The sequence below is a fragment of the Heterocephalus glaber genome, unplaced genomic scaffold (assembly GCF_053883595.1).
Source record: "Heterocephalus glaber isolate CG9 unplaced genomic scaffold, H.glaber_assembly_v1.0 deba00001481, whole genome shotgun sequence".
NCBI lineage: Eukaryota > Metazoa > Chordata > Mammalia > Rodentia > Bathyergidae > Heterocephalus > Heterocephalus glaber.
The window spans coordinates 33,589,186-33,608,646 of record NW_028258317.1 but is presented as its reverse complement, the minus strand read 5'-3'; the positions used below and the strand labels follow the sequence as shown (position 1 = coordinate 33,608,646).

Here is a 19,461-nt window from a genome sequence, read left to right as displayed (position 1 = left end):
CATCAGACTCCTGAGACAGACACGGGATCTCTCCCAGGAAAGTGGCTCTATCTTTGCTTTCCTCTGCAAGCCAGGCTGGCTGGATTTATGGCCTGATCAAACAGGGTGGGGAACCACTGAAGCAATGTGTCCCATGTCACCCTGCATTGTGCTTCTACTGGAATTCTCCATGAAGGCTGAGGACTCTGGGCTTAGACAGGACAGGACTGTGCTGGCCATTCCGGCCCACAGTGGGGCAGGCACATGCCATTCAGAAGGGCCCAGGGGCCTTGAGTGTGAAGATCATGATCTTGGGTCACCTCTGTTGTTAGGTGTTTGGCCGCTCAAAGTAGCTGTGCTTCTCATCCCCCTTACACACCCTCAATTATATCAAGGAACACAGATGAGTAAGAACCAGAATTTTCCAAAGATTTATTGGGCTTTCCCCTCAATATTATCTATGATCATGAGAATAAATATTACAGTTCCCCCAAGTGCATCATATTTTCTTCTACTTCTTGCTTTGTGGAATACTTCTCTTTACTTCTCCCTTTGCCCAGCTACCTCTCAGCCTTCAAGACTCAGATGTCACCAACTTAGGAAGCCTCCCGGGGCTCTACCTCTTCCTCTTTACTCCCAGTCTATATCTGTGTGTTACCCTAATACCATATCATAAGTGCACAGGTTGGACACATCTTCATTATAAAGTATTAAAAATAAAGGAAGTTTTATTATTTATATACATCATTATATTCTTCATACAAGGCTTCACTCAGTGCATCCCAGCAGGCCAGTCTGTGCCCACCCCTGGGCTGCAGATTGGGCATGCCTGCCTGGGAGCTTCTAGGAAAGAGGGTTTGTGCAGATTTTGTTTACCATTCGTTTACCACTCTGACCCCTCACATAGGAAAGTGGCATGCAACAAGTGCTCAGGAAACTACTGGAATGAACAAGAAAGTGAGTAGCACTTGTTGCAGTGTCTTATAATTGTCTCTGAAAGCCTTTGAGATCAAGACTGTTAAGCCTCTGTGTCAAAATCATTCATCCTAATACTTGGTGTATACAATACTAGGTTTTCACCAGTGAACGCATGGATACAAGCACATAAGTGAATGGCCAAATAGATGGAGGGGAAAAGAAAGTCCCATGAGACTGAAAAATGTTTATGATGAAAGAGGAGATAGAATCTTATAGAAGATAATAGAAACAAATCTGTGAATCCTGACACCAAAGACTGACCTTCCCAGGCATTTTACTTGTAGAGAAAATTTGTGAATATAAATGTCCAGAAAGGTTTCTGTATGTACTATAAATGGACAGATTCAAAGCTGTCCATGAGAACTCAGGGAGTGTGTAAGATTATTAGGGCTACCATAACAAAGTATCACAAACTGAGCAGTTTAAAATAACAGGTATTTATTCTAAGTCTAAAAGTCTGAAAACTACAGTGCTCTGAAAAAGGCAATCGAAGATGACACCAAAAAAAGGAAAGATACCCCTATTCCTGGATAGGCAGAACCAATATTGTCAAAAAGATTGTGCTTCCACAATTAATATACAGATTTAATACAATCCTCATCAAAATTCCACCAGCATTCCTCACCGAACTGGAGAAAACAATTCTAAAATTCATATGGAACCAGAAGAAACCCAGAATAGTGAAACCAATCCTTGGTAAAAAAAAGAGCAAAGCCATAAAGAAGGATAAACTTGAGTTATTTCTAGGTAAATGGACGCACCATACCCTTAAGTGAAATAAATGAGACACGTGGGTTTAAATATTGCATTGTTTCTCTGGTATAAGAAACTGAAAGTGTAAGTAAGGGCCAAAATATATAACAGATGCTGGGAAATAGGAAGAAAATGTTCAAATGGGAAGGAGGACAAGCGAGGGAGGAGGAGAAAAGGGAACAAAAAAACAAACCTAAAAGGGGAACAAAGATTTGTAAGTAAGGAGGAGAAGAGAAGAGGGGTTGAAGGGAGGGGAGGGGAATGGGAAAAAAAATCAAGATATAACATGTACAGATGCAAATTCCCTATGATAAATGCTATCATTATGTGTATCTAAAATGTACCAATAAATTTAATTAATTGTAAAAACTAAAAGAGCAAAGTGTGAAGCATCACAATCCCAAACTTGAAGTTATATTACAAAGCTACTAAGATAACAACAACAACATGGTACTGGCACAAAAACAGGCATGAGGATCAATAGAAAAGAATAAACCCCAAGCATATTCAACTATTTGATCTTTGACAAAGGGGCCAAAAGCACACGGGAGGAAAGATGGCCTCTTTAATAAAAAGTGTTGGGAAAACTGGCTATCCACATGCAGAAGATTGAATCTAGACCCATATTGCTCATCATGTACAAAACCAAAATCAAAATGGATCAAAGAACTAAATGTTAAAACAGAAACACTTAACCTGCTAGACAAAATAAAGCTCTTGATAAAATAAAGCTTTGCCTAGGCATAGGCAAGCACTTTCTGAACAGAATCCCAGATACACAGGCATTAGTACTGAGAATCAACAAATGGGATCATATCAAATTTAAAAGCTCCTGCACAGCAGAAGAAACAGCCAACAGAATGAAAAGAAAGCCTATAAATGGGGGGGAAAATACCAGCTATTCCTCAGAGGACTAATATCCAGAATAAAAAATTAGACCCCCCAAAAAATAAAAGACCCAATCAAAAATATTGTCAAATGAAATGAATAGACACTTCACAGTAGGAAGAAGTTCAAATGACCAATACATGCATGAAGAGATGCTCAACGTTGGTGGCCATTAAAGAAATCCAAATTAAAACAATACTGAGATTCCATCTTGCCAATAAAAGAATGGCCATCATCAAGAAATCAAGTAAGTGTTGGCAAGGCTGAAGGGAAAAAGGAACCCTTCTATATGGTTAATGGGGATGTAAACTAGTACAACCACTATGTAAGTCAGTATGGAGATTCCTCAAAAAACTGAAACTAGAAATTCCATTTGACCCAGCTGTTTCCCTTCTAGTTATCTTCCCAAAAGAGTTAAAGACCTCATATTATAGTGATTTATTCATATGCATTTTTTAAAGTGAATAAACAATTTATTTAACATTCAAACTTCATTAAGACATGTGCAATATGGCAATTTTACTGGGTATTTAACCCTACGTAGGATATGATTGCTTACTGGGGTTTAGCAACAGGGTCCAGTTCACACTTAGCACTAATTAAATACTTTATTGAATAAATACAATATCAAAAAATGCATTCAAACGCTTTCTTTAAAAAAATCAATTTTAAAGGCCTTTCTATCCAGGCTAAAGGCAAACACAATAAAGGCAGATATGCTAGTTTAACGTAATTGGCTGATTTTATATAGCACATATCTTTTAGTCCACGAGTATATTATTAAATGATAGAGAACATCTAATACAACCATTTCTACAGAACTAGGAAATAAATTTCTAAGAGAGAAAGATTTTACAGACCCCATTTTTATACCCACCCCAACAGTCCAACTCTAAAGAGGATAAAGCCAATGACTTTCCTCACAAGAGCTCGCGACTAATGTCACTTTGCTATCAAAATCTGTATTTCTGTTCTGTTATGAGCACTGAGACAAGATTCAAAAATTCCCAAAGAAGCACAATGCATGTTGTGATCACCTATTCAGCAACAGCAAGCACTGCATTCAAAACTGTCTCATCCCAGGAATTAAATAAGGTCAGCCACATTCATGGGCATTTCCTCCACTGTAGTATTGTAGAAAGTCTCAGCGTTATGAAGAATCCTCTTGTCTTCTTCAGTAACAAAGTTTATAGCCACACCTTTCCTCCCAAATCAACCCCCTCTGCCAATTCTGTGAATATAGTTGTCACGATTGGTAGGTAGATCATATTTATAACTAAAGACACTTGTTGCACATCAATCCCACAAGCCAACAAGTCAGTAGTGATCAGAACTTGGCTTGACCCTGATCGGAATTCCCTCATGATAACATCTCTCTCCTTCTGATCCATGTCACCATGCAGAGCAGAAACTGTGAAGTCCCTGGCATGCATTTTCTCAGTGAGCCAGTCCACCTTGTGCCTTGTATTGAGAAAAATAACAGCCTGTGTAATGGTGAGAGTCTCATACAAATCACAAAGTGTATCCAACTTCCATTCCTCTCTTTCAACATTAATGTAAAACTGTCTGGTTCCTTCAAGGGTCAATTCTTCTTTCTTCATCAGGATTCGAATTGGATCTCTCATGAATTTTTTTGGTCACTTCCAACACATCAGTTGGCACTGTGGCAGAAGGCAACACAACCTGAATACTTGTATTTAGTTTTTGGAAAATCTCATAGATTTGATCCTTAAACCCTGGGCTCAACATTTCATCTGCTTCATCCGAAACAAACATTTTGATCCATTTTGGAGAAAGGTATCTTCTGTTTAACATATCAAACAGTCTCCCTGGTGTACCAACAACAATATGTGGTGCTTCAGCCTGCAGTTTTTGCATTTCATTTTGAACATTTGTTCCACCAATGCAGGCCTGACAAGTTGCTCCCATATAGTCTCCAAGTGCCAGAATTGCCTTTTGGATCACTTGAGCCAGTTCTCTGGTGGGGGCCAATACTAGTGCTTGAGTCTCCTTGAACTCAATCTCCAACTGTTGCAGGATGGAAATAGCAAATGTGGCTGTCTTGCCAGTACCTGACTGAGCTTGAGCAATCACATCATATCCTTTAATACAAGGAATAATAGCTCTTTGCTGAATAGCAGAAGGCTTCTCAAAACCATAAGCATAGATGCCCCAAAGAAGAGACTCCTTTAAATTCATATCATCAAAGTTATCAACAATCTCATTCCAGTTGCTCTCGATGACACCATCAAGGCCCATTCCCTCTGGGCCTCCATGTTCTCTGTTATAATCCACAGAACCACCAGACATAATCCGAAGAACCACTCAGCGCCCAACTGAAAAGCTTCATATGCATGTTTATAGTAGTTCAATTCATAAAAGCTAAATCTTGGAAGCAGTCTATATGTACATCAGCAGATGAATGAAGAAAATGCGGCATTTATGCATAATGGAATACTACTTAGTCAAAAAGAAAGAGAAACTTGAGGCATTTGTAGGAAAATGGATACACCTGGCAACAATAATGTTATGTGAAATAAATCTGACAGAAGCTTAGCTATCACATGGTTTCTCTTATATGAGAAACTCAAATATAAATAAAGGTTGATTTTCATCATAGAGATCTTTTAATTCCTTAAGTTAATTCCTAAGTATTTAATTTTTCTTGGTGTTATTATGAATTTTTTCCTAACTTCTTTTTCAGGGGCTTCATTATTAGCGTAAAGGAATGCTATTAATCTTTGTGTGTTGATTTTGTATCCGGCTACATTATTGAATTTTGTTATCAATCCTAAGAGTCTTTTGGTGCATTTTGGGGGGTTTTCTATGTAGAAGAGGGACATGTCATGCAAATAATGATAATTTGACTTCTACATTTCCTGTACACCTCTCTTTTATTTCTTTTCCTTGCCTCATTGCTTTTGCTAATGTTTCTAATACTATATTGGACAAGAATGGTAATAGTGGACACCTTTATCTTGTTCCTGATTTTAGAAAGAAAGATTTCAATTTTTCTCCTTTTAAGAAAATGTTGGCAGTAGGTTGATGTTGACAGCAGTAAAAGCCATAGGTGGGTTTTACCAGACTGACATAAGGCCTTTCCATATCTATTTTCTTCAGTGTTTTTATCATGAAAGCATGCTGGATTTTTTCAAAGGCTTTTTCTGCATCTATTGAGATGATCTTGTGACTTTTGTGATTGCTTCTGATTATGAGGTGTATTACATTCATTGATGTGCATATGTTAAAACATCCTTGCATCCCTGGGATGAAACCGACTTGATCATGATGTGTGATTTTTTTTGATTCCTCATTACATTCTGTTTGCCAATATCTTGTTAAGAATTTTTGCATCTATATCCGTTAAAGAAATTGGTGTACAGTTCTCTTTTTTTGTTGGATCATCTTTCTGTTTTGGAAACAGAGTAATGGTAACCTGTCCAGACCTGGCTTTTTTCAGTTGGTAGATTTTTTGTTGTTGTTGTTGTTATTACTACTTCACTGCCTGTTACTGTATTATGCAGAGATTTGAAATCTTGGTTCACTTTTGGTAATTCATGTGTACCTAAGAATATATTTATTTCTTTTTTTTCTTTTAAATTCTCCAACTTATTGGTGTACAGGTTTGCAAAGTATCTGTTAATTATCTTTTTTATTTTGCCCATGTCCATTGTGATTTTACCTTTTTCATTCCTAATTTCATTAATTTGGGACTTTTCTCTCCTTTTTTGGTTAAATTGACTAAAGGTTTGTTTATTTTGTTCATTCTTTTGAAGAACCAACTCTTCCATTCATTGATTCTTTGTGAATTTTTTGGTCTTAATTTCATTGTTTATTGCTCTGATTCCATAATTTTCTTCCTTGTACCAGCTTTGGTTTTAGACTGTTCTTGATTTTCTAGGACCTTGAGGTATATCATTAGGTTATTTATTTGGGCTCACTCTGTTCTTGAGATGTGAGCATTCACAGCTATCAACTTCCCTCTTAGGACTGCTTTCATTTTATCCCATAAGTTTGGATATGTTGTACTTGCATTCTCATTTAGTTCTAGAAACTCTCTTATTTCTTCCTTGATTTCTTCTGTAACCCATTGTTTAGTTAAATGCATATTGTTTAGTTTCTATCCATTTGCATAATTTCTGCATAGGTGAACAGGCACATAGGTGTTTGGGATGGTGAGGACATAGAGAAGTGCATGGAGGTGAAAGAAGAACGAGGATACTTTGTATAACTCACCCCAGTCTTCGTGTTTTGTTCTTTGGCGTGTAGGAGGTCGGTTTAGAGGCAAATGACATGCTAATAATGAAACAGGAAATGTGTATCTTGATATGTGTCACTTTTTTGTGGAGCTAGTCATAAATTTAAAAATAGCAAAGAAAACTGATAGGAGTCATTTGTAATGTTAATGACCTTGGTTTGTTTATTTTAGCAATGATTTAGAAAGTGAGGCAAACAAGCAGGGCTGAGACATTCACTTTGACCGCACTATTCTCAAGTGGAAATGAGTGCTTTGCCACCTCAGGTGTTTCGTAATCTTGGCTGTAACTATTTTTATGGATCCAAAACCTCATGCCAAGCAGGCCAACTTTCAAGAGAAGCATGGCTCTATCTCTTGTTTTCTGAGCCATGGGAATTACTGTTTTACAGACAGCCCTGATTCTCCTGGTGCTATTTATCATATCTGCTTTTGGTTAATTTTTGGCCTCTAGACATATTTTTACTCGCTAATGTCTAACATCTCCCTTGATCTTTTCTTTTATTTTCTCTTGGCCCCTGTTGAAGGGCTTTTCTATAATACAGGGGTTATATGTGAGAGGCAGCAAATCCATCTGCTGTAGTCAGTGTAATGGCTTTCCTTCTAATCTTTTCTATCTCCTACTTTCTTCATTGTTTCATGATTCACTCCCAGGTCCTTGTGACTAAGCAGGGTAAAAAGAATAACCTGGGTGCATGTCCCAACTTTGGGAAACTGCTCGTTTCCCTGAGCTCCAGTGTGCTGATCTACAACAGGGAGGTGCCAGTGCCTGCTGGCCAACTCGGGAGGCCGCAGCATGTGGGAGTGGTGGGGGTCCTGGAGACATGGGCAACGGGCACACAGCTTGTCTCCTGAACTGTGCCGTCCTGTGGTTCGCCAAACCTCATTACTGTTACCTGGTCATTTGCTCTGTCTGCTGGATTTCTGTCCATTCTTACCATTGTTGCTGAAAGCACCCTGCCAGTGGTAAACACCACCCCACTTCTGTATGTGTCACAGTGCTTAGTGGTGGATGACAGCAAGTTAAACTGAGCATGTCAAATGCCTTTCCCTGGTCTCAGTCACCAGGCCACCTGCTCTGAGGCATTCCAGGAAGCCTGGCCACTGCACACAGTCCCCAGCCTGCATTCGCAGCGTGTCTGCTGAGCGTGCAGGGAGGACAGCTCATCCTGGCGCTGATGTGGGGAACCAGGCACCGCCTTCCACCCTCAGCAGACGGATTCTGATTTAAACACCACAGAAATCCCATGGCGTAGGTGCCGCTGGTGAGTTAATTATTAAGTAATTCTCAAGACTGTTTACCAGAGGTGACAAGCAAAATCCATTCACAGAACCATCTGGCCCCAGAGCCCGTCTCTGGGTTATGCCTCCTGCTGCCCCGGGTGCCATGGTCAGAGGAGACAGACATTAGGGTGCAGAGTGCCCTTGCAGCCTGCGTAGAGCTAGGGGGCAGACCACTACGGTGTGTAGACTGAGCTATTCAGAGGAAGGAGACCCAGCATGCCACAGGAGAAAAGCCCGCCTCTGCCTGGTGGGGAGGGGGTGAGACCAGAGGACTGGAGTCAGCTGGGATTCTGCGTAAGGAAGACAGGTGCAGAGCGGAGTAGGGGCAGCCTCAGACTGCACCAGATAGAGACCCAAGCTCTTGCCACAGTACAAGGCAGCCACAGATGTGAAACTTGGGCGTAGGAAGCCAAAGTGGTGTTTTTTCATAACCCCAGTTATTTTGAAGTAATTTTAATTTTTTTTTAAAGTTGCAAAAATAGCACATAGTATTCCTATTACCCTTCATGTCTCTAGTTTTTAATAATTTTTTAACCATTTGAAAATAATTTCAGGTTTACCTCATTATATCTTCACAATTAAGTGTTTATTAGCTAAATAAGTGGATGCTGTCCTACACAACCATCAAAATCAAGAACTAGTGTCGAGGGCTAGGGATTTAGCTCAGTGGTGCCACCGCCTGCCTCGCAAGTGCAAGGTCCTGAGTTTGGTCCCCAGTACCAAAAAAAAAACTAACATTGAGCCGTTAATACTATGCAATCAATGGACTCCTTTCCAATTTTGCCTGTTGTCCCTGTCATGTCCTTTAGAGGTCCAAGACCCAATACAAGGTCACATGCCACTGCTTTTTAGACTCCTTCAGTCTAGGACTGTTCCTTGATCATCTCTCATATTTCATATCCTTTGATATTTTTAAAGAGTGCAGGCTAGTTACTTTGTAAAATGTTCCTCAGTTTGAGTTTGCTTGTTATTTTCTTATTACTTAAATATTTGACAGAAGTGATAGAGAAGTATGACATATTTCTCTTAGTGTATCATATCAGGAGAAAAACAGTGATGATAGGTTCTCGTACTGATTCTCTTGTGAGTTGGTTAAGATGAGGTCTGCCAGGTTTTACTGCTGCAAAATTAATAAATATGTTGGCACTTATTAGTAATAAGTATTTTATGGTGAATGTCTGACTCTACTTGTGCTGTATGACAGAACAGCATAGATTAGGTAATTTATAAAGAGCAGAAACTTTTTTCTCATACTATCAGAGGCTAGGAAGTCTAAGATCAAGACACTGACATTTTGAGAAGTCTGCTTTCTGCTTTCAGGAGAAATGTGAACACTGTGTCCTTCGGCGAGAACAAAAGCTTTGTCCTCCCATGGCAGAAGGCTAAAGAGCAAATAAAATGAATTCCCTCTTCCAAGACCTTTTTAATGGCATTAATCCATTCGTGAGGGAAAAGACTTCATGACCTATACACTTCCAAAAGTCCTACTACCCAACACTCCTGCACTGGAATTAAGTTTCCAACACAAGAATTTGGGAAGACACATTAAAACCATTGCAGAGAATTGATCTGATACTAAGTAAATGTCCAATTCCTCCTTATTCTTTGACCCATCAGATTTACCATCCATCGATGATTTTTACCTGTGTCTTTCACTATGATGGTTTCCCAACAGTACCTTCTAAATTCTGTCATGCCTGATAGATTATTACTAGGCATTCTGTGGTGGTAGAACTTTCTCTTATCATTTCTTTACTTACAAAGTTCTGTTTTACTGAGTTAAAATCCATTACTATCCAATTTCCCCAGATATGGTCAGCAAAAGCCCTTTCAAGCTGCCTACGTGTTCTTCTGACAAATATCTCATCATTCTGTGATCCTTTTCTATTTTCTGTAGCTTTAACAAGATGTTCCAGGCTCATTTTCCTACATCCAAGCCCTTGTCCTGGATTCAGGTGTTTCTACAGGGACTAGTGGCTTTTACAAGAGAATAGAAATAATTCTCTACCAAAGAGATTCCAAGGCCTGGTACTTGATGTACTTGATGACTAGAATGTCACCCTATCTAGGCTTTTCAGTGGAGAGAGCTAGAAAGTTCTCTCCATGTAGATGTATGTTTTTATGTATTCTTTTATAGCTGTTGATATTATCTATGTAACTACTTAAAAATCACAAGTTTACATACTTTTCAATACCAATCTACAAGGGTTATTCTAGTCTTCCTACTATACATATTTGTAATTCCCCTCACTGACAATAAGAAATCTGGCTCACATTACTTTTCAGGTATTTATGGGCTGGTTTCATTCCCAGCTACCCTGGCCCAGTGCTGAACCCCACCATGTGCCACTGGGCACTCTCACAAAACCTCATGCTAAAGTTCATCCCCGCAAAGGAGCAGAAGGAAAAGAAAAAGCCAGTAAGAAAGCTGAGCTCCAAACATGCCACATCCCCTCCCTCCTCCTAGACCAGAGCTGAGCCCTTGACGTGCTGGCTGCTTGCCGCCCCTGGAAGCTCAGCTCTGATTCCAAAGGAAGTCTTTAATCAGAGGAAGTAATGCGGCCAGATTGCACTTGGACTGACATTCTGACAGCTGAGGGCTGTGGATGGATGGGATACTGGGAGATGCAGAGATAAACTGGGAGCCACTAGTAATAGTCCAGGAAACTGAATCTGGCATGGTTCATAGGCAGTATCTCCTTGCCCCATGCTAAACTTTCCAGAGCTGGCCACGGTCAGTGTGACCCACTTATTACTGTAGGATTACTGCCTACCTCCTGACCTCAGAGGCATTCTCAGGGACACGCATGTCTTTGAAAACTTTAAAAATCACAGAATAGAAACTGTGGTTCAAAATGTCAGGTTCAAGGGTTAAATATAAGCTTAAGGAATACTTTTAACACAAAAAGAAACTGCAGTTAAAATTATTGAATAAAGAAACAAGCCTACTTTTCTGCAAAAGCTAAGGTAGAAGGTTTTGGGGACATGATAGGTTGGAAAGGGGAGAGTTTATTGTTAGAAATTATGTGCATTTATGCCAGCAACAAGCAGAGAGCGGCTGGGAGAAGGTCATTACCTTCCCCCTGATGAGCAGGGAGAAAACCTTGGTAACTCATAAAATGAGCCCGACCCAAAAGAATGCAAAACGCCTTCCTTTTGTAGAGTTAATACAAACAAGCTGCTGAGAAGGCCGATCACCATGGGCCCTTGATTGCCCACATTAACTCTGCTGTGCTTCTTTAGGAAAAACATACACATCTCCCTCCCGGGAGATCACACTCTGCCTTTTCCCATTTGGCAGCCAAGACCCCTGCTGCTTCGCTGAAGTAGGATCTGCTAGTAGATGTGAGACCCTGGGTGATGTTGGTGTGTTTGTTCCTATTATTAAGAAAGCTGTCATTTGTCATTTTCTGGAGCTCTGAGCACTAGGGAGCCTGGTGTTGGCCACTTAGACCAACTTTGTTCTGCAGTACTCATCATCCTGGCTGTGCGAGAAGGTGTGGTATGATCACCAGGCATGCACCATCCAGGCTATGGAGTTTGCATCCTGATCCTCTTGTTTTCTGACTTCAGACAGATTAGTTACTGCCTCAGGGCCTCTGCTAGCTCACCTGTGAAATGGGGAACTGTATAGGATCTCAGGAGTAAATGTATTCTCGTATGAATCCCCCATCTTGGGTGAACTTAACGCTGGATTAACCCTGAAACTGGAAGATGCATGGCGGAAGTTGACAAATCTGCTCTCCTGGCCTCAATGATAGGAGCAACTCCATCTTTGGTGCCTTTGATCCTCAAGCCAACACCACCAGCCAGGTGTGTTTGAGAAATCAAAAATTTTTATATTTTAGAAAAATGTTAGGATGGTGACATAAATTGTATAACAGGCCTATCATTTTCTGGGGGAAAGGCTACACCCCATTAGACTAAAATTGTTGCAGTAAAATGTATCAATATTTACATGGTGTGAGACGCAGCCTATCAAAGGTATGACAGTTTAAAACCAAGTGCATCACCAAGAGGATTTACTCCACACTGAGGAAAAGTTTACAGTGTTGAGAGACTTAGAGATTTTGAAATTGGGAGTGAACAGTTGTTTAGAAGACACAGCTGAGCCGATGACCAGTCATGTGACTGACCCAAAGGTGCACACACAGTTCCCTGGAAATTGACCTCAGCTGGAGGCATGCAGACAGACTGAGCATCTGTTGTTCCCAGCCCCCTGCTACATGCTAAGGTCACAATTATTTAGTTTTCCAGGACTGTAGAAAGAACACAACTTAGGTGTCTTAAAACAAGAGAAATTTACTGTCTGACAGTTCTGGAAGCTAAAATGAACCCCAGAAGCAAGGTGTTGGCAGGGCCATGCTCCCTCTAGAGCCTGAAAGGAAAAATCATCCCTTGCATGCTCTGGCTTCTGCATTTGCTGACATCCTTGGCATTGCCTGCATGCAGGCCTGCTGTCGTCACATGGCACTCCCCCGGTAGGGCCTCTCTCTCGTGGGTGCACCAAGCCTGTGCACTGAGACCCTGACCCTCTGCAGTGACCCTGTGTCCATGAAAGACCACATTCTGAGGCAACGGCAACTGGGAAACCAGCACATCTTTTGAGGGACACAGATGAACCTGTAACCACTGGTGAACCCTAATGTTATGGCCACAAGCCCTCGATTGCACTAACAGTAGAGTCGAGGTAGTCAGATTGTAAGTGTGATGAGAGTTTCTGAAAGAGAAGTATTAAGGGGACTCTGGTGGGAAGTTTTTACCCAGTTAATGTCTCCTCTGAAGAAGTGACTTTTTAAGGGGAGATGAAAAGATGAGCAAAACTCAGCCCATCACAGGTGGAGAAGAGGCGCAAACCCCCTGCTCTTGAGTGCCTGCCTCCTCTGCACTGGGCTTGTGCAGGACCAGGCCCCACAGCAGGGGAAGCCCCAGAGTTCTCCTGCCGTCTCGCCTGCCTCAGCTGGCCTTGCCCTGGGGCTCCCCCGGACCCACAGCCCTGCCTTAGAATCACCAGAGGCACAGGTGCAGAACTGCAGGTCCCATGACCCACAAGTGCATTCCTGGTGCGGTGCAAGACAGAAGCAGTCAGGATCTCTGCTTTCCTCTTTGGGACCTGAGTCAGTTAAAGTTTTCTGACCCAGAATCAGCAAAGTGCTGAAATACGCAAGTGGTTCGCTGGCCTCCTCCCCTGAGGTCGCGTAACGTTTTTTTACCAGGGCAGGCAGAGAGGCCTGTCTGTGAGGTTCCTGAGCAGTGCTAAGTGGCCTTGAAGCTGCCTAGTCTCCTCTGTAGAACCTGGGCTCAATCTCCACCCGCTCGAGGGGAGGGCGTAGGAGAGGGGCCGAGCTGTGCTCCACAGCTGACCAGCTCGAGAACCGTGCGGCAGACTTTGAGACCAGAGCTAAGTGGTCCGCAGCCTGGGGTGGTTGGTGGACTTTGATTTATACCCACAACATTTCAGTGTTTCAGTTAAAAGTGGGAGAGAACACCATTTTTGAGATATAACACAGAGAAAAGTGCACAAATCCTATAAATCCAGTTCAGTGGTTTTTCACAAAGCCGGCCCAGCTCCAGCAGGAGCCCAGTACCATCCTGTCCCAGAAGCCTCCGCCCCACCCTGTTCTCATCCCTGCCCCCGACAGATGCCCACCTTCCAATACCAGGAGTTGGTTTTGGTTTTGAGCTTCTGTAAATGAAATGAAGCAGCATGGATTTTCTGTCTGTGGCTTTGTTCACTCAGTCTTGTTTGTCAGGTTCATCCATGTGGTTGCTTATTGCTATAGTTTTATTTTCATCATTTTATATAATGTTGTATTAATATATTATAATTTTCTACTTATTCAACTGTTGAGGTACCTTTGGGTTTTTTTCCCAGTCTGGGCTATATAAATAATGCTGCTATGAATATTCTTTTGTTAAAATTGGTATATGTTTGTGAGACATAATACATTCCTTGTGGGAAATTGATACATATACACATCACATCTTGATCCTTTTCAGTTCTCCTTCTTCCCTTCCCACCATCTTCCCCATCCCTGATCCCTTTTCCATCTCCATAAAGTCTCTCTATGTTTCCTATATCTATCTTTTACTTTTCTCTTTAAGTTATTCATACTTTGGGTTTCTCATATAAGGGCAACCATGAGCTGTGTGACCTTCTCAGTTTGATTTATTTCCCTTAGCACTATGCCCCAAAGGTGCATCCATTTTCCTACAAATGACTCAAGTTCATCCTCCTTTGTTGTAAGTAGTATTTTATTGTGTATGTATATTACAGAATATTCTTGTACAGGTCTTTGGATAAACAAGTGCACATTGGGGAGGGATGTACAACATACTAACCCCCAAAAGAACTTGGTAGTTTGTCACCACGGTCCTGGCTCACGGTTGGTGTAAGGGATTCGGAGGCAGTTCCAGCTCAAGCTCTTTCCTGAGGCTGCAGTCATCTGCAGGGTGGCTGGTCTGGGGATGCTCCTCACGGCCAGAAGCTGCCGGCCTTCTTCAGTGTGCTTTCACTTCATGTGTCTGACTGTTCTGGGCTTGGTGGTTGGCTTCCTCGCCACTGTGAATGATTGGAAACTATACCTTTACAGTCGAGTTGGAAGTCACACAGCATCAGTTCTGCTTCACTCTTCATTGAAAATGAGCCTGTAGCCAGGGTTTAGCTCAGTGGTTCCGGTGCCTGTCTCTCAAGAGCAAAGTCCTGAGTTCGATCTCCGGTACCAAAAAGAAAAAAAGAAAGGAAATTAGCCTCTAAGTCCAGCCCAAAACCCCAAAGGCACAAGATGTAGAAAGCAGAGATCAGTGGCTCAGGGTGTAGTGAGAGTTGTGTAGACCTATTTTAAAACCACGTAAGCATCACAACATTTTAAAGCTTGGAATTAATCATGTGAGAGATCTAAAAGTAAGAGAAGTGTATCAAAATTCACACAACACTCTATGAGAAACAAGCTCACTTAAAATTTATTTATTTAAAATTTTGTGAATGACTACAGCAGAGTGCTCAAGTTATTTCCTGGAAGCAGCATGGTGCAATTAGAAGGACAAAGCCTTGGAGTCAGATATACCCAAGCTCGGTTTTCTGTTTAATTTTGTATTTTAGTTTTTGTGGTCCTGGAGGTTGAATCCAAGAACATGGTAAGCAAGCACTCTGCTTCTGAGCTGCATCCCCAGATTTCCCAAGTTTGAATACTGGATTTGGATTCACTAATTGCTAATTATGGGTACCTGGGCAAGTCAGCCTCTTGGATTCTCCCATTCCTTCAACTGTAAAATCAGGAAAACCAATGGATCTTACATCTCTAGAAGCAATTAAATAAGACAGTACGTTTATATGCACTCTGTGATGGTAGAATCCTTCCATTTCCTCATTTATCAGGAATTTATTAACTATCTACATTACCTAAAAAGTACCATACTGGACACTGTGAGTGATACAAACCTGACTCAGATACAGGCCCTACCTCAGGAGGTATACACTCTAGCAGGGCATTGAGAGGCAGAACAACTGGAATGCATTTGAGAAATTAGTGTCTGGAGCAGGTATGAGCTCAATCTTTTAAATACAGATCAAATTTGAGTATGTAAAAATGGAAGAAATTTTGAGGGGTAAGAAAACAGCAAAAGTTGCTCCAAATCAGGGTACAGCTTATATAAAGACAAAGCTAAGAAAACCATAAAGCATAAGTGAAAATTTAAGAGTAATCTATTACCAGTATGTCTACACATAATGTGGTGGAAATAGGAATAGGAACGTACACACACATGAAAGTAAAAGAAGAGACGAGAATATATAGACTCTGTTTTTCAGTCTAATGAAAATCAGTAAGGCCAAAGATTTTTTAACCAGTTTTTTGAGCGGGCTGCAGTCCTAGCTACTGAAGGTCTGTTGCTGTGATTTCCTTGGCTAACTCCTGTTTGGAGAATCTTTGTGCCTTGGACAGTCGATGCAGCTTCCTAAAACTGATCCTTAGAGAGTGCTCTGACCCAAGCAACTGAGCTTTGTGCTTATCGTTCTGCTTTTGGAGTCTGTGTCCGTGGCAAAGACATGGGGTTGTTTTTACAGGCCTCAGCTTGTGTAAATGTACTTTTCACGACGTGGCCATTCGGAACTGGCCGGTTCATGCACTTAGCTCATCTGTGTACCTGACTTCTATGTCCAGATAATGAGCTGCTCACTGTGCTTACTTCCCTTCAGGAGGATCTATTTAGCGGCCTCCACTTCTGTTACATTACCCAGGCCCAGGCAGTGATGATATTTAGACATAAGACAGAGACATTTCTATGCTCTGAGGGAAGTTTGAGTGGAGTTAGCACCAATGACCTTTCACTCTGAAGCCAAAGCATAACAAGCATACATTTTTCAGTCTCACTGAGGATAGAGGCCATGGAAATTAGCAGAAAGACTTCTCTTCTAAGCCCTCTGTTGAATGTGATATCCAAACTATTTATGCCATGATGACGTCTTGTCTGGTGTAGCTCCCTTATCCTGGCGCAGCTTCTGTGCTCCGTCATAGTGGATGTGGTTGTGACCATTATTGGTGATTTTTAGGCATCACATCAATGTTCCATGCTTTCTTCTAGTGAGTTCCACAGTCTGAGAAGGGAGGATAAGTGCCAGGCCTTGGACAGATTTTCCGAGCCAGTGTTGGGGCCAAACCTCTACATTCCAGGAGTCATCTGAGCTCATGGACCTGGGCCCTGCCCAGGAACTGAGCATCCTCTCTCCAACTTCTCCTAGGTGGGAAACTGGCCAGTGGAGTCCATGCAGCCTCACCTGTGGGGTCGGCCTGCAAACCAGACACGTCTTCTGCTCCCGCCTGCTCTCCGGGGAGCTGAGTGAGAGGGTGACCCTGGCTGACCCGCTGTGTCCGGGCCCCAAGCCCAGCACAGTGCAAGTCTGCAACCGCTTCGACTGCCTCCCGGCCTGGTCCCCCGAGCAGTGGCAGCCGGTGAGTTCTGAGGGTTCTTGGGCCCGAGCTTTTGTTTACAAGAGTGATTTGAGAGTAAGGGTTCTTCAGCCTATAGTTTTGCCCCATTAAAGGAACATCCAATGTCTTCTCATCTCTCCTTTGTTAGTACTCCCATGACCTCATTCAAGTCTAGAACTTTAAATTATAAATATCCTATTCTTTCTGGTTTGTTGGTTTGTTTGGTTTTTTTTGAGGAGGGGGTACTGGGGATTGAACCCAGGCTCTTTTTATTTGAGAAGAGTCTCGCTAACTGGCTAAGTTGCCCAGGCTAGGCTCAAACATCTGATCCACCTGCCTCAGCCTCCCAGGGTGCTAGGATTATAGATGTGCACCACCAAACCCAGACCCTATTCTTTTTACTGTACCATACCCCAGTGATCGCCAAAAGCAACTCAAATAACCCATCTGTTAACTGGAGCATAGTCATTAAAAAGCTTTCACCAAGATATGGAAGATTGGGCAGAATATGGTAAGTTTTCCCATAAACCTAAGTTTGTTCTGACTTTATGCACTTTCTAGTTTTTGCTATTTAAAATTCTAGAAATAAGGTAATGATTTTTTAAACATTATTACTTAAATAAGTTAGAAATCTTGAGTAAATTTCAGATTTTTGTTTTGTTTTTCTGATTGTGTAAGTTCTAAAAGCCTAGAAACTGTTGTGTTAAAGCAAGGCTTGGCAAACTGTACCCCACAAACTAAATCTAATTTGCAGCCTTTCTTATAAATAAAGTTTTATTGGAACACAGCCATAGGCATTCTTTTACATTTGGTCTGTAGCTGCTTTTACACTGCAACTGAAGAATTTTATGGATGTGACAGAGATTATATTGTCTGTCCCTAAAAAGAAAGTCTGCTACAAAGGTCTACTATCTAGAATATGTAAAGAACTCAAAAAAATCAGACCCCCCCAAATATAAAGACCCAATTCAAAAATGGACATCTGAAATGAACAGACATTTCTCAGACAAAGAAGTAAAAGCAGCAAATAAACATATGAAAAAATGTTCAACATCACTGGTCATTCGAGAGATGCAGATGAAAACAACACTGAGATTCCGCCTCACCCCAGAAAGAATGACTGCTATCATTAAATCAACCAATAACAAGAGCTGGCAGGGTTGTAGGGGGAAAGGAACACTTCTTCATTGTTAGTGGGAGTGCAGACTGGTGCAGCCACTGTGGAAATCAATATGGAGATACCTCAAAGAACTAGGATTGGAAGTCCCATTTGACCTAGCTATTCCTTTACTGGGTATCTTCCTAAAAGAATTAATCATACCACAGTGATATATGTGCACCCATGTTTATAGCGGCACAGTTTGTAATAGCTAAAGCTTGGAAGTAGCCCAATTGCCCATCAACTGGAGACTGGATAAAGAAGATGTGGTTTTTTAATAAAATGGAGTATTACTCAGCCATAAGGAATGAGAAACTGTAGTCATTTATAGCTAAGTGGATGCACATTGAGCCCATACTTGTAAGTGAAATAAATAGGACACACACGTGTAAATACTGAATAGTTTCTCTGGTGTGAAAAACTAAAAGTGTAAATGAGAATCAAAATGTATAATTGATATTGTGAAATAGGAAGAAAATGTTTAAAGGAATGAGGAAGTGGGAGGGGAAGGGGAAAGGAAAGAAGGGAAAAGAAAAAATATGAGAAAAGGAAAAACATGGAAACAAAGTCTTTGTAAATAGGGAAGGGTGGAGGGGATGAAGGGAGGGCAGGGAATGGGGAAAAAATAAGAACCAAGATATATCATATAAAGGTACAAGATCCCAGTGATGAATGTAACTTTATTTTATACCTAAAATGTACCAATAAACTTAATGGAAAAAAAAAAGTCTGCTAAACTTAAACCAAAACATACATTATAATAATAAAAACACAGCTATTCTACTGTTACATCCCATTTTAAATCGATATATATTTGTCAAACTTTATAACTGCTTTTAAAAAACAAAGATTTTAGATTGATTGGAGGAAAAATCTTATTTTGCAATCTGCTCCTCATTAGGACATCACACATAGCTTTAAAGTAACAACAAAGGCCACAATGAGTAAGCCTGAAAGGTGGAGGGCATATGTATCCCTGCTTGACTGAGACTGAGTTTTACTCTCAAAGGTGTCCCTGTGGGATAAAAAGCTTTGTATTCATTCATCTAAGAAGGCGAGAGCACAGCAGCTTACACACCTTTGCCTCAGTGCTAAGAGCATTGCCACTTCCGTGTAGCCCAAAGTCCACCATGCTTTTCCTTCCTTCTTTCTGTTCTTCTCCCTGTACTTTGTGGTTTACTAAAGCACTCAAAGAATCAAATAGCAACATGGGAGCAAACACCGAAGTACAGCTG

The 19,461-nt window shown here is 41.2% G+C and overlaps 1 protein-coding gene and 1 pseudogene across 6 annotated transcripts in view; one reads left to right on the top strand and one right to left on the bottom strand.

Moving 5' to 3' along the window:
* Positions 1-19,461, top strand: part of Adamtsl1 (ADAMTS like 1) — a 1,037,009-nt gene that overhangs the window by 865,629 nt on the left and 151,919 nt on the right. For all 6 annotated transcript variants that reach the window (XM_087183424.1, XM_087183423.1, XM_087183422.1 and 3 more), the window contains one exon: positions 16,878-17,088. In XM_087183424.1, coding sequence (XP_087039550.1) covers positions 16,878-17,088 — 211 coding nt within the window. The remainder of the gene's footprint in view (positions 1-16,877; positions 17,089-19,461) is intronic.
* Positions 3,658-4,906, bottom strand: LOC101719428 (eukaryotic initiation factor 4A-II-like; annotated as a pseudogene).